General features: G+C 44.0%; 1 protein-coding gene across 6 annotated transcripts in view; it reads right to left on the reverse strand.

Annotated features, from left to right (window-relative positions):
* The window catches only part of CHST9 (carbohydrate sulfotransferase 9), a 189872-nt gene that overhangs the window by 101371 nt on the left and 73505 nt on the right, over positions 1 to 14996 (reverse strand). For all 6 annotated transcript variants that reach the window (XM_030552963.1, XM_030552961.1, XM_030552962.1 and 3 more), the window contains one exon: positions 14527 to 14741. In XM_030552963.1, coding sequence (XP_030408823.1) covers positions 14527 to 14647 — 121 coding nt within the window. In that variant the 5' untranslated portion in view covers positions 14648 to 14741. The remainder of the gene's footprint in view (positions 1 to 14526; positions 14742 to 14996) is intronic.

Here is a 14996-nt window from a genome sequence, read left to right on the forward strand (position 1 = left end):
TGACACCTTCTGCCGCTAGGTGTTGTGGGAAGGCAGAGTGGATCACGGCGCATCTTGGGACCAGACTCAATGCGTCATGATGCTTTGCTTTCTGTCCCAGCATTCCAGGGGCTTCCAGCTTTCTTTCTCTGTATTTTTCAATGGCCCATGTTTGCTATGCCCCCCAGTATCTTTGTGAGAAGGGATGGATCCCAGGCTGCTCTCCTATGCTCTGACAACTATCATGAAGACATTGTGGATGACAGTGCAGTTAATCACAAAGTTCCTAACTTTAGATTGCTTTTGGCAGTCACATTACAGCTGCAGAGGGTGGACCATCACTTTTAGGCTCAGGAAACAAGCACCGAATGGTGGGATCATATGTCATGCAGGTGTGGGATGATGAGCAGTGGCTACAGAACTTTCGGATATGGAAAGCCACCTTCTGGAACTGTGCAGAATGAGACCTGCCCTATTGGTAGAGAAGCGTGTGGCAATCACTGTGTGAAAGCTGGCAACTCCAGACTGCCACCAGTCAGTCATGCATCAGTTTGAAGTTGGGAAGTCAACCATTGGGTTAATGCATGTGTGCAGGGCAATTAAACGCATCCTGCTATGAAGGATCGTGACTCTGGGAAATGTGCATGAAATATCGGACAGCTTCACAGAAATGGGTTTCTCTAACTGTGATGGGGTGATAGATAGCACACACATTCCAATTTTGGCACTAGACCACCTTGTGATGGAGTACAGCAGCAAGAAGGGGATACTTCCACAAGTGCCTGCAACACCATGGAGATCACCATGGGCATTTCACTGACATCAATGCGGGGTGGTCCGGGAAGGAGCATGACGCATGCATCTTCAGGAACATCAGCCTCAGTTTTCAGAATGGAGACAGGTAAACAGTGGTGTTCCCCAGGGGTCTGTACTGGAACCAGTCCTATTCAAAATATTCATAAATGATCTGGGAAAAAGTGGTAAACAATGAGGTGGCAAAATTTGCAGAGGATACAAAACTACTCAAGATAGTTAAGTCCCAGGCAGGCTGCAAAGAGCTACAGAAGGATCTCTCAAAACTGGGTGACTGGGCAACAAAATGGCAGATGAAAATCAGTGCTGATAAGTGCAAAGTAATGCACATTGGAAAACAACCCCAACTATACATATAAAATGATGGGGTCTAAATTACCTGTTACCACTCAAGAAAGATCTTGGAGTTATTGTGGATAGTTTCCTGAAAACATCCACTCAATGTGCAGCGGCAGTCAGTGAACAGAATGTTGGGCATCATTAAGAAAGGGATGGATAATAAGGCAGAAAATATCATATTGCCTCTATGTAAATCCATGGTACGCCCACATCCTGAATACTGAGTGCAGATGTGGTCGCCCCATCCCAGAGAAGTTATACTGGAATTGGAAAAGGTTCAGAAAAGGGCAACAAAAATTATTAGGGGTATAGAACGGTTTCCATATGAGGAGAGATTAATAAGACTGGGACTTTTCAGCTTGGAAAAGAGATGACTAAGGGGGGTAGGATAGAGGTCTATAAAATCATCACTGGTGTAGAGAAAGTAAATAAGGAAGTGTTATGTACTCCTCATAACACAAGAGCTAGGGGTTAAATGAAAATTAATAGGCAGCAGGTTTAAAACAAACAAAAGGAAGCATTTCTTCACACAACACAGTCAGCCTGTGGAACTCTTTGCCAGAGGATATTGTGAAGGCCAAGACTATAACAGGGTTCAAAAAAGAACTAGATAAATTCATGGAGGATAGGTCCGTCAATGGCTATTAGCCAGGATCAGCAGGGATGGTGTCCCTAGCCTGTTTGCCAGAAGCTGGGAATGAGCAACAGGGAATGGATCACTTGATGATTACCTGTTCTGTTGATTCCCTCTGGGGCACCTGGCACTGGCCACTGTGCTAGATAGACCTTTGGTCTGACTCAGGATAGCCACTCTTATGTTCTTAAGCTACAAGGGGGACTTTCTTTCCAGACCAGAAGATTACAGTGGGCGATACTGAAATGCCCATAGTGATCCTGAGAGTCCTGGTGTACACCTTACAGCCATAAATTATGCAACTTTACACGGGAAACCTGGACAGAAGTAAGGAGCGGTTCAACAACAGGTTGAGTAGGTGCTGGATGACTGGGGAACATGCCTTTGGCAGATTAAGGGCACGCTGGTGATGCTTTTGTGGCAGGTTAGACCTCAAGGAGGATAATATTCCCATGGTCATAGCCACATGTTGTACATTGCATAATCTTTGTGAAGCTAAGAGCGAAAGGTTTGCTCAGGGGTGGAATGTTGAGGCCAGGGGCGGCTCCAGGCACCAGCACACCAAGTGCATGCTTGGGGCAGCAAGCCACTGGAGGCGGCAGGCAGGCTTCCTTAGGCGGCTTGCCTGCGGAGGGTCCGCTGGTCCTGCTGCTTCAATGGATCTCCCCCAGGCAGCCCGCCTGCCATGCTTGGGGCAGCAAAATGCTTAGAGTCACCCCGGGTTGAGGCAGACCACTTGGCTGCTGATTTTGAGCAGCAAAATGCCAGGGCTATCAGAGGGGCCCAGCAGGGGCAATTAAAATCAGGGAGGCTTTGAGGCAACACTTTGAAAATGAGCAGCAGTAATCTCCGTGATTGGTGCTGCAATGTTACATTACATGTAGTTTTCCTAGGAAGCAATGATGACATTTGGGGCCTTACATTCCAGTAAGCAAATGATTACACTGCCAGTGTATGTATTGGAAAGTGCTTGTTATCTCAATTTGTAGGAAACAAAGACGAGTTACTGTTAAAAAACTTTTCTTGTTTAATAAAAGCAACACCACGCACACACACGCTTGGTGGGAAAGGTGGTACCATGGAAGGGCAGACTTTCAGAGCTGTGTGTAAGTCCAGCTATCATTTTGAAAGTTGTCCGAGAGGAAGGAGTAAAGGGGAAACCAAGAAGACGTGGAAACCGGAAAGGATGGTGCAAGCAGAGGGTTTTCTTGTGGGGATGGGGGCATGTAAAAGAGTTCTCAATGTCCTGCAGGGAGGGTAGGCATGCATCTACTCAGTCTGCAAAATTATTAAGGACTTCAGCATCTGTATTTGGTCCTCCATTACTTTAATCATCTGCTCAATAGTGTCCTTCACAAACTTCTGATTTTCTTCTCTGTCCTGCCTTTCCGCTTCCCTCCACTCCTTGCATTCCTTTTTCCCTACATTGGAGAAGTGCAGTACCTCCCGGAACATATCTTCTTTGCTCCATTTTGGGTGCTTTTTTATCTGGCAGAGACATTCAGCCAGTGTGTAGGGGGTGTTCCTGAAGGCCACATCTTTCGAAGCACAAGGAACAATGCACAGAAACATGATTGTTAAGTTCACGCATAACATTGACACTTTTCAGCAAAATACACCTTTTGCAACATAACAATCACTGTCTCGCTGACCCTTGGCAGGCACACATCTTGACGAACACTCAAAGCATGATGAGTGTTGGCGAGGGGTGGCGCTTTACATGGGGATAAAGAGCACTCTGCAAGGTTTGTGCTGCAGCTGACTAGGGAAAAAATTCTCCCACACTTTTCCACAGGCAATGGTCATTGTAGCAGGTCTCATTGCTGAGGGTAAGCAGGGAAGCAAGGGTACATCTACTACACACTTATGGCTTCCACTCTGATCCCTATGCTGCTCGCCTGTGTGCCGCTTTGGTCCCTGCACAAGTGATTGCCAAATGGTGTGGGAAAGTTTCCTACAACGGGGAAAGGAACAAAGCAGCTCTGTCAAGGAACCTTTGGCAGAGGATTGCTGAGTACCATTCAGGAAACTTTCCTAGAGATCTCTCTGGAGGATTTTCATGAGATCTCGGCATGCATCAACACCCTGTTCAGCCGTAACCATTAGCTGCACGGGCAAATGTCCAGCACACAGAAACAGCCAGCCTTGTACATTTCTATACCCTGAACCCACCACCGCACTCGACAAACCACAGCCACTTACCAGGCATCTCCTTTCCTCCTTCTTGCCTGCTGGAGAGTAACTGCAAAGACTGGCTAGACACCTCTGGAGTGGTGAACAGTTCCTGGCTGTCTACCACACTGGGAGCTCCACCTTGCTGTCTAACTTCACCTCTTCATCAATGACTTCGTCCTCTGGGTTAGACTCTCTTTCCTCCACCTCCAGGCCCGCCGAAGTATCCACAGGGCTCTTGGCAGTGGAGGTGGGGTCATCACTGAGGATAGTGTCCACCTCCTTATAGAACTGGCAAAGCTTAGGTGCAGCACCAGAGTGACTGTTTGCCTCCCTCGCCTTATGGTACACTTGGCTCAGTTTCTTTATCTTCCGCTCTGCACTGCAGCATGTCTTGATCATAATCCCTTTCACACGAGCCTCAATAGATCTGCCCATAGATATCAACATTCCCAAAGCTCAAACACAGCTGGAATGGCACAGCCTCCTCTCCCCATATACTGATCAGATCTACCCGCTCCACAGTGGTCCAAGCGGGAGAGCGTTTGCTGCGATAACCCACCAAGGTCACCCGGGAGATGTGATGAGACCTCTCCATGTTGAGCCAACAGGAATTGGAATTTCAAAAATTCCCAGGGCTTTCAAGGCGGAAGGTGACCATGGTTTTTTAACTGGCTGCAGGGCAGTGGAGTTCAAATTGATGACTAGAGTGGTCAGAATGGGCATTATGGGACACCTCCTGGAGGCCAAGTAGAGTGATAAAATCAAGCGTGGTGTCTACACTGAAACTGTGTCGACAAAAATTGTGTGCAGAAAGCCTTATGTCTCTCATCGGGGTGGTTTTATTTGTCGGCAAAACAAGGCATTTTTGCCAACAAAAGTTGCATTGCAGTGTGTACGCATTCAATTTTGTTAACAAAAAACGCCTTTTGTTGATAAAACTCTGCAGTGGAGACAAGGCCAAAGTCTTGTGATAAAGTTTGTCACTCATGATGCAATATTTGGCAGAAGATACAGATGCACATTGTGTAAGAGGACAATAATACTTATGGGTTTGGTCTCCAGGAGAAGCCCTGCAGTAGGGAATTTTATTGGAAGGAGCGCTATTCCATAAGTATTAGCAATGTTATGTGATACACATACAGGTTGAGATATTCCAAGCAGTGAGGGATTTAGCCATGTTTTCTATTAATCATCACCTAAACCAAATGGTCAAATTCTGCTCGTCATTACATACATTCAACCCTATTTAGTTCCACGGCTGCACAAGTGTAACAGAGCAGTTTCTTCCACAGTGTACATATAGTAGTGTCTAAAATTCACTGTCCTACAGAAGTCATAAAAATCACTATGCTAAATAAATGAATTGTGAAGATTTCACACAAAGATGAAAGATTTTTTTTTTGTATTAATTGATTTAACCACTAAACCAGACTTGACTGGCAGAAGTGTTCAAAGACTTAGAAGACACAGTAATACATGGTACTAGTTTACTTAGTATTTTGGTTAAGAGTAGTAACATTCACATCACAAATACATCCAGGGGTCAAAATTGGAAGTGGCAGAGAAGTACTATAATAAAGACTAAATGATTGTCTTTTAATCTTGCTTTTTCTTTTACATCATCTTCAGTTTTTTCTTTTCTTTAGTTAAAAAAAACGTAGAGATAGTTTTCTTCCTTGAACACTTTGCACCCCGAGAGTTGGTCCTGAATAGTTCCAATTAAATCATATGCTGTTTGTATAGTAATATCGATCTATTCTGGGTATATATGCCTCCCCTGCCCACCCCCATCATAGTACTTTTAAACACCTCAACAACCCAATAAAGTAAGAAAACACTGTTGTCCCTGGTGGCTTGCCTACTTTCACACAGGAAGCCTGAAACAGAGCTGTGAACTGAACCTGGGTCCCAAACCACTGGATCATTCTTCCTCCATTAATATACCAAGATAATATGTAGCTCAATTCCTGTGTACCCAAATGATGATCAAAAAAGTCAGACTATGGATTCTCCTCAATATTCCCCAAATGAAATGAAATGTCAGGTCTGCAGTAAGACTAATGTAATGTTATAAACTAGAGCTGCCTGGAAATTTTTCTTCTCTTTTTGTTTTTTAAATGGGAAAATACCAATTTGACAATCTACATGTTCTGCTGGAATTGTCAGTTTCATCCAATTGTCCAATGGAAACCTGCCTGATTTCCTGAAAGCTCATCCACCACCCTGGCAGGCTGCCTTAGACTCAGAGCCAGGTGCTTGGTAGTCCTGGCTGGAGCAGAGGATCCTTGTGCAGGATTCTTGGCAACCCTAGGAGCTTGGGCTCCAGTTGGGGCTTCCAGGCGAGCTGTCAGGAAACAAGGCAGGTTTCCTTGCCAGTTTTATCAATCTCTAAGAAAAGCACGACCTGGAATCATACAGCTATTAAACTAAGAATTATTATAAAAGTCAAACCTGAGCCATTACGGGGGATTGATACTATACTGGCTGCCAATAACAAAGTTCACTTTTTGTTTCAGAATTATAAATAAATTAATCAGTACACATTATATTGGCCTATTGTGCGATCAGCAGTGTGGTCAGTTAATAGATATCCCCTTTCAGATCACCCACCAAGATCTTCACAAAAAACATGCAGCAAATTTGACTGCTTTGATTTCTAGATCCCATCCATTTTTTTGCTTCAAGTGTATGAAAAACAAGAAAGTGATTTGAAGTCACACTGTTTCAATATATGCTACAGATTCAACTCTGGCAAAGAAGTTACATTGAAGACAATGAAACTGGCAGACAATCATCCAGGGGGGAAAAAAGGAATGAAAAACAATTCAGTTAAATCTCATCCCATTATGCAGCAAAGTTATAGGTGCCTGTTTCAACAACATCTGTTCAGTTCAAACTGAACAAAAGAAATCATGTGCCTGATAATTCTACAGTATATTTACAGATTGATATCCCACTTCCTGTCACGTATTAGCTATTTCCCCCGCCCATTCAACTTCACAAGAATGGTTAATGATCCAGAATAGTAAGAATTGAACGTAGAATACAGGTGTTTAGGACCACCCACTTCCATAGATTTCACTTGCCATATTTAAGCACATATTGAATAAATGGCACTGAGAAAGCCAGCAAGGCACTCAGATTACCTTATTCTTGCTGTATAAGATAAGGAAATTAAAATCAATAATTTAGAAGACAACCAAGCTGAGCAACTCCACCACAATATGAGGAAAATAGCATAGTAGGGTCTAAGAGGACTAAATATTTATATAGATAATGCATGCCCAGTTATTGTACAGTTAAATATAAAGTTAAAAGAAAGGTTTCAGGATAGTGGCCAACTAATAGATGCTTGGAGTTCAGATGCAATTTCCCCCTCAAGGGACATGGTTGTTCTGGTTCATTATGGGGATTTTACACACTTTTTCTGAAATATCTGGTCCTGGATGTTGTTGCTGGAGATACAACTAATGAACTTAGGATAATGCTCTGATCCAGTATGGCATTTCATGTATTTTTACTCATAAAACTGTTAACGTAAAGTATCAAACTCTACCCTTGATACAGGTATTTGCCAAATACAGGCGTAGAAAAGGACTGTACAATCTCCCTTAGCAAACATACATTTGAGAGAGAAAAAGCCAACTCTGTTTTGATCTATAGAGTGAAATTCATCCACTCATATCCTGTTCTCTCTGGGAGATTTTCCAAAAGCACTATAACTACCTCGGAACAGAATTTACTGATCCCTTTAAATCCTCTCTTTCTGCTTCAAGCCATTACTGGGTCGATAAAAATTATGCACAGTGGGTATTTAGACAACAGGGATAAATACTGAATACAGCCTCAGGAGAAATGGGGCATTTCAACCAGTAACTGGAGAAGGTTGACTAGACTGTAGTATTGTTTTGCTCCTGCTGAGTTTGTAAGATAGACAAAAAATGACCCCTATAAGCTACCCAAGACTCCTATTACAGAAGTATTTCAAGCTTACTAAAAAGGAGCTGTCATAAAGAGAAGGTTAAGGGTTAATGTCTCTGTTACCTGTAAAGGGTTAAGAAGCTCAGTGAACCTGGCTGACACCTGACCAGAGGACCAATGGGGGGACAAGATACTTTCAAATCTTGGTGGAAGGAATCTTTGTTTGTGTTTTTTTTTTGTTCGTTGTTCGCTCTTGGGGCTAAGAGGGACCAGACGTACACCCAGATGTTCCCAATCTTTCTGAATCAGTCTTTCATGTTTCAAAATTCTAAGTATAGCCAGGCAAGGCGGATTAGTCTTATGTTTGTTTTCTTAACTTGTAAATGTGTCTTTTGCTGGAAGGATTTTTACCTCTGTTTGCTGTAACTTTGAATCTCAGGCTGGGGGGGTGGGGGGCAGGGGGAGAGTCCCTCTAGTCTATATGAATCTGAGTACCCTGTAAAGCATTTTCCATCTTGATTTTATAGAGATAATTTTTACCTTTTCTTTCTTTAATTAAAAGCTTTCTTTTTAAGAACCTGATTGATTTTTTCCTTGTTTTAGAATCCAAGGGCTTGAGTCTAAACTCACCAGGGATTGGGGGGGGGGGGGGTGGAAGGAAGGGGGAGGGTTAATTCCTGTTTGTTTTAAATCCAAGGAGTCAGGGCAAACCAGGGAGGGGAGAGTCTGGGTGTGGGGGGGAGAAAAGAGGGGGGGTGATTAATTTCTCCTTGTTTTAAGACCCAAGGGGTTTGGGTCTTGGGTTCCTCAGGGAAGGTTTTGGGGGAACAGAAGTTTGCCAGACACAGACTTCTGGCTGGTGGCAGCATACCAAAATTTAAGCTAGTAATTAAGCTTAAAAGTGATCATGCAGGTTCCCACTTTTTGGATGCTAAAGTTCAAAGTGGGGAAAAAAACCTTGACAGGAGCTGGTTAAAATTATTCATTGCAAATGTCTATTGCTAAGTTGGCCCCTTTTTGCAAACTGATCCCAATTTCTAGAAGTATATAAGGTAGTCACAGACTAGTTTATTGGACAAATTTCACACAAATGCTTATTCAGGAATTGTTTGCTTTGGCAGTTCATGGTGTGTGACTGGCCATCTAAGTCACACGATACTGCTTCTGTTCCCTGATTAGATTGACTTTTAATAAAAGCTTAACAAATGAGAAACACTAAATATGACACTTTAGGTATGTATCCCCCTTCTGTTTGGAGGTTCCAGATAAGAATAGGTTTCTCCGGTCCTTAAAAGGTCTGCCTATTAACATGGCAGAAACAGGAACAGTCTGTAGGAGCAAGGAGCATGACTGACATGCCCCAGGTAGTCTGCATATGATTGAGACTACCAAGGAACGAATGATGGGTAGAGGTAGGCAGAAAAAGTTGTTCTATTTTGCAGAGGAAATCAACATTTTGAAATCTGGTCTTGTTCAGATTTTGAATGAGAAGCCAAAAATTTCAGAAGTCTCCATAAAAGGGAATCAAGCCTCTAGACAGTCCATTTGGTGTGCTGCTGGGTGAGTGAGCTGGCAGGAAACTAGATGCTCGTGAAGGAACCTTGCCTCGGTTTGGGTGGAATTCTGTGGAAGTTGAATCATCTCAATGAAACATTTTGATTTTGACTAATGGGCAAATTCTTATAAGAATGTTTCAGCAGAATTGTTTTGATCAGCTTTAGTGCTAAGCCCAGACAGAGAGGGAGTTGAGGAGAAGAAAGTTAACTGTAGGGAGTCTAACTGCTGTAGGAGGGGACACAGCTCCTCTGATGCTCTAGAAGGGAAGGAGAGAAGTGTATAGACCCAGTGGTGCTCCAGGAGAGGGCATATGGCATAACTTTTCAGATGAATCATTCGTTTTGAAGTCCAAGAAAATTCAGCATTCATGTATGTTTTCATGCACCCATCGGAATACTTGCCAACAATGAACAATATAACCCCATTAAAAAAAAAAAAACAATGAAACCAAGCTGCCAAACTTACAGCATCTATTCACTAATTATTTTGTAGCCTTCAGTCAGATGTACTTACTGACTAAGCCACATTAAGTCATGTCAGGAACCAGACACCAACTAAGAGGAGAAATTTCGGAGTTAAGGATCCTAACTATGTTTTGGAATGCTGGTGTGCGGTGATAACTTTGCAGGGCTGGTGTGCAAGAGTATGATGCTCATATACCCTGGTGATCAGCTCTGGGCCCAGAAGGCCCAGCCGAGCCACAGCCACTTGTTATGCTCACATTGGAGGTGGGGCTCAAAAGGGAGCAGCTCAGTTCAGTCTGCGTGTAGAGTCTTGCACTGCAAGCTCCTGAAGCGAAGCTGCTGGGACTCTATGTGGCAGAGACCAGGCCCCACTGCTGAGCCACCATAAGCCCTTTACCCTACGGAGGCTGGGAACAAAGGACTGCCACTAATAGAGGCAGAGCACAGAGAACTCCAGAAGGAATCCAGAAACAGACCAGTGGCATTGATGCAAGAACAAAAGCCAAGACAGGAAGTGGCCCAGGCATAAGGACATCTGTCCCTCGACCACATATCTGAACTATTATTCACAGGGTCTTTAAATTTAAAGAACAATGTAAAGGTGCGGGACTCACCCCGGCTGCACTTCCTGCTGGTCGTTGGGAATTAGCTCTTTTCCAGCCTGGGCGCCCTCTGCAGGCGGTGCCCCACTTGTAGCTAGCCCCATGTCCCTCCTGGACCCCGGTGCCCCTTTACCCTGGGGCTGCCCCCTGGCAATACCCTCACCAGTCTCTACGGGTCTCCCCTCTCTGGGAAATCCCTCAACCCTCTAATCCCCACCTTGCCTCAGTCTGGGCTATTGCCAGTCATCACCAAGCCCCTATTCCCTGGGGCAGACTGCAGTGTAAAAGCCACTCATTATAGGCAAGGGGGTTTGGACCTTCTGCCTTCCTCTGCCTCCCAGTACCTCTATGGGCCTTAGACCAGGCCCTGCAGCTCCCCTGCTCATCTGGGTCTCCCCAGCCCTGTTTCACTTCCAGTACCCTTTCTGCAGGCAGGCCCTGATCCCTTCCAGCCTGGACAGTGTCTTTTTTGGGCCTCTGGACCACAGCCTTTTTATGAAGGCCAGCTATGGCTGACTGGGGCATCGCCCAGCCGCGGCCGCTTCCCCAAGCAGCTCAGCTTAGCAGCTCTCAGCCCCAACCTTCTCCCAGAGCTGACTTAATCTCTTTTTCTGTGGGAATGGGGGAGCCGCCCCACTACAAACATTAAGAAACAGTTACTACATTTCAATTCATGCCACAATACTTGATGTTTTCTCTGAAGTACATCAAATGGCATGGAGAACGGGCCAAACCCAGCAATCCTTACTCAGGCAAAACTCACACTGACATCATCACATAAAAGGCCACCCTTCAAGACTGTTGCATACATGTCGGCTTCAGTGGAAGGTCTGCCCAAGTAAGGCCTGTAGCCATGCAAGGAACCCTTCAGGCACTGATGCCTCAAGAGCTGTGCTACTTCATACAGGTCTGACCCGCCTGCACTCCCTGCTCAGTTCAATCCAGCACACCAGGCAACAGTGCTCTAGTAAGTATGGGGGGCATGCTTACCCTCACCCTCTGGAAGGCCTTCATCCTCTCTTACTGAAGACACTTAGTATGATGCACCTGCTCAGTCCTATCAGACAGTCCCTTCTGACAAACCAGAGGCGATGGCTCCTGAAAGAAGCTGGTAGCTCTGCCTCTGAAACCCCTTTAGCTGCTATTCTTCCCTTTTCCTTGCTATACACAAGGGCAGGGAGCATGAACAGAAAGCAAGAAGATGATTCCAGGTGCACAGAGCCGTGGGAGAGAGAGGACAGAGGAGTAGAGTACATGGTAGATTTGGAAACTGAGATCACTGATTCAACAGATGGCTCAGGAAGGATTTGAGATCAGCCAGTCACTTTCAAAACTGGGTGTCCTTAGAGGTGCAAGTGCCAGAGTGTCAAGGTATTTTTCCCACTTTGAACTTTAGCGTCCAAAAAGTGGGGACCTGCATGTACCCTTCTAAGCTTAATTCCTAGCTTAGATCTGATAGTACTGCCACCAGCCAAAATATAGTGTTTGGCACACTTTCTGTTCCCCCAAAACCTCCCCTGGGGAACCCAAGACCCAAACCCCTTGGGTCTTAAAACAAAGAAATTAACTACCCCCCTCCTTTCCCCCTCCCAGACTTTCCCCTCCCTGGGTTACCCTGAGAGGCTATGCTGATCCAAACTCCTTGGATCTTAAAACAGAGAGGAATTAACCTTCCCACCCCCTCCTTTCCCCCCCCACCAATCCCTGGTGAGTTCAGACCCAAACCCCTTGGGTCTTAAACAAGGAAAAAAATCAATCAGGTTCTTAAAAAAGAAAGCTTTAATTAAAGAAAGAAAAAAGTAAAAATTATCTCTGTAAAATTAGGATGGAAAAATGTTTACAGGGTATTCAGATCATATAGACTAGAGGGACTCCCCCTCTCCCCCCAGTCTGAAATTCAAGTTACAGCAAACAGAGGTAAAATCCTTCCAGCAAAATACACATTCACAAGTTAAGAAAACAAGCATAAGACTAATCCGCCTTTTCTAGCTAGTACTTACTATTTTGAACATGAGAGACTGTTTCAGAAAGATTGGGGAAACCTGGGATGCACATCTGGTCCCTCTTAGCCCCAAGAGTGAACAGCCAACAAAACAAAGAGCACAAAGGCTTCCCTCCACAGAGATTTGAAAGTATCTTCTTCCCCCATTGATCCTCTGGTCAGGTGTCAGCCAGGTTCACTGAGCTTCTTAACCCTTTACAGGTAAAAAAGAGACATTAACCCTTAACCATCTGTTTAAGACAGAGCAAGTGTGAAAAGCTTAATCAGAGCAGACACAGAGGTGCTTGGGGAAGACCAGGTCAAGAGGACACTCATAAGGCGAATGTGGGAATCGTAGTGCTGTTGAAAAATCAAAGATGTGAGGGGCTGGTGAGTGAGTGAGATCAAGCCATAGAAGAACATGGAGTTAGGTCCAGTGTGAGAATACATGATCATTTGGAGGAAAAGGAGAGATAGCAAAGAGTGTATTCTGATAAGGGAAAAAATGATAAGAGTGGACATAAATATCCAACCTGTAACCTAGCCGGGGATAGAGTGCTATTGAGCATATAGTTTTTTGCTTCCCTACAAAAATCCAGGTCTGGTTATGAGGCATATAACACCACAGCTAGGAGAGCCTTTGAAACCAGAGTAGAACATTTATATTAGCAAGAATGTGAAGTTTAGCAGATGCGCTAGAAATTTACCAGGCTTCAAGTAAGATATACTAAGAAATTGAAAGTTCAGTGCTGTAGGAGCCGATAGTCTTCTAAACTCAAACCTAGTCAGTCTTCAGTCACGTAGCAGCTGCATGCAGACATGCCATTTGTACATTTTGAGCAGGGCACTGCAAAGGCTAAAACCAGTTCTGCTTACAGCAAAAAACATTTGTCCCTAAAGTCTCTTAGAGTGACAGTTCAGAAGTGTGCACAAAGCATGCTTTACGTTTTTTTTAACAAAACATAAAAATAGAGTGATTTGCAGATTAAAAACCTCTAGCTGTCTTAGTAGCAGCATGCCACTACTGATACGATTAAAGAAGCACACAAAATCTTTTTGAAGATAGTTGTCAGCTTAGGACTCTCCAAAACTCCAAGCTAGTTCATTGCCAAAAAGCCACAGGTATACAGAGCATAAAGTAAAAAATCCAGCTGAAGAGTAAATTCAACATCCATATTAGAGTAATCTCAAATTGCACTGTATGTTCACAAGCGTTTCAAATTATTTTACTTAGTAGCAACATTTAAGTGACCATATTTTTAGGAGAGAGACCATAACTGAGGACAATAAGGAACAGGTAGGTGCTGTAAAGGAGATACAGATGTTTGGAATAAAAAGATTTGCTTTTTAAATGTGGGGGGAGGATGTCTCAGAGTTGAGGGGAGAGAAGGGAAGGGAGGACTTAAAGCCTTCTCTTCATGAGACATGTCACTCAGATGAAACTCGGAGAAAGCCAAAATCTGTTTTACGGAGATCCTGATGTGTTAGTACAACAGTGGCACTCCTGCCATAGTGAGACACTGCCTGCGTTTATGTTTATTCATGCAGAACACTTAGGGCATATCCACACTCACTGCGGCAATCAATGCACCAGGGGGCGATTTAGCGGGTCCAGTGAAGACCCGCTAAATCGACTGCAGATCACTCTCCTGTCAATTCCGGTATTCCATCAGAATAAGAGGAATAAGGTAAATCGACGGGAGAGTTTCTCCCATTGATGCAGCGCGATGTAGATACTGCAATAAGTTGACCTAAGCTACGCCAACTCCAGCTACATTATTCACGTAGCTGGAGTTGCGTAACTTAGGTCAACTTACCCCTGTAGCGTAGGCAGGGCCTTAGGTAGCAGCAAAAGATGCTTGACAAACGCAAGTCATAGCATGGGGCAATTCCTTGATACATATGCTGACTGCTGCACTGTAGTATAGAGTGTTAGAGTCCCATTCCACTGCCCCCCTCCCCATAAAAAACCCACACCACACCTTCTCATCAAAACATTCTTTTAGCTTAAAGCAGCAACTTAAAGCAATGGAGGCAATACAGTTAAGAAAATTATTTTACCTGTAGGATGTTCTTCAATCCAGGCCTGCAGGTACATGAAGAGGAGTAGACCTGCTACTCCAAACATCAATACAGTCACAAAGACTTGTCTCAGGTTCATGACCCTGTCAGAGGGCTGCATTTCAGCTCCTTTCAGAAAACTGCATGATTCACTTTCTAATAGGTTCTTAATTTAGCTGTATCTTCTTTAGCATCCTTTCCTTTGAGACAGCAACCTGGAATAAAAAAAGGACACAAGAACTAGCTGTATCTCTTAAGTGGCTTTTCTTCAGGAGAACCTGTGTAAATACAAAAGCATAATGGTTACATAAGCTACTAAGCGAGGGGGACTGGGAACACTTGAGTTTATGTCCATAGTCCTAACAATTTTTCCACAATACCGACACTTCCCTAATGAATCTCAAAGACAAATCATTTTTTTCTGGAGTAAAGACAAAAATCCATTACATAAATAATGCCAGAGTATTCAT

Source organism: Gopherus evgoodei, chromosome 2, assembly GCF_007399415.2.
Source record: "Gopherus evgoodei ecotype Sinaloan lineage chromosome 2, rGopEvg1_v1.p, whole genome shotgun sequence".
Lineage (NCBI taxonomy): Eukaryota > Metazoa > Chordata > Testudines > Testudinidae > Gopherus > Gopherus evgoodei.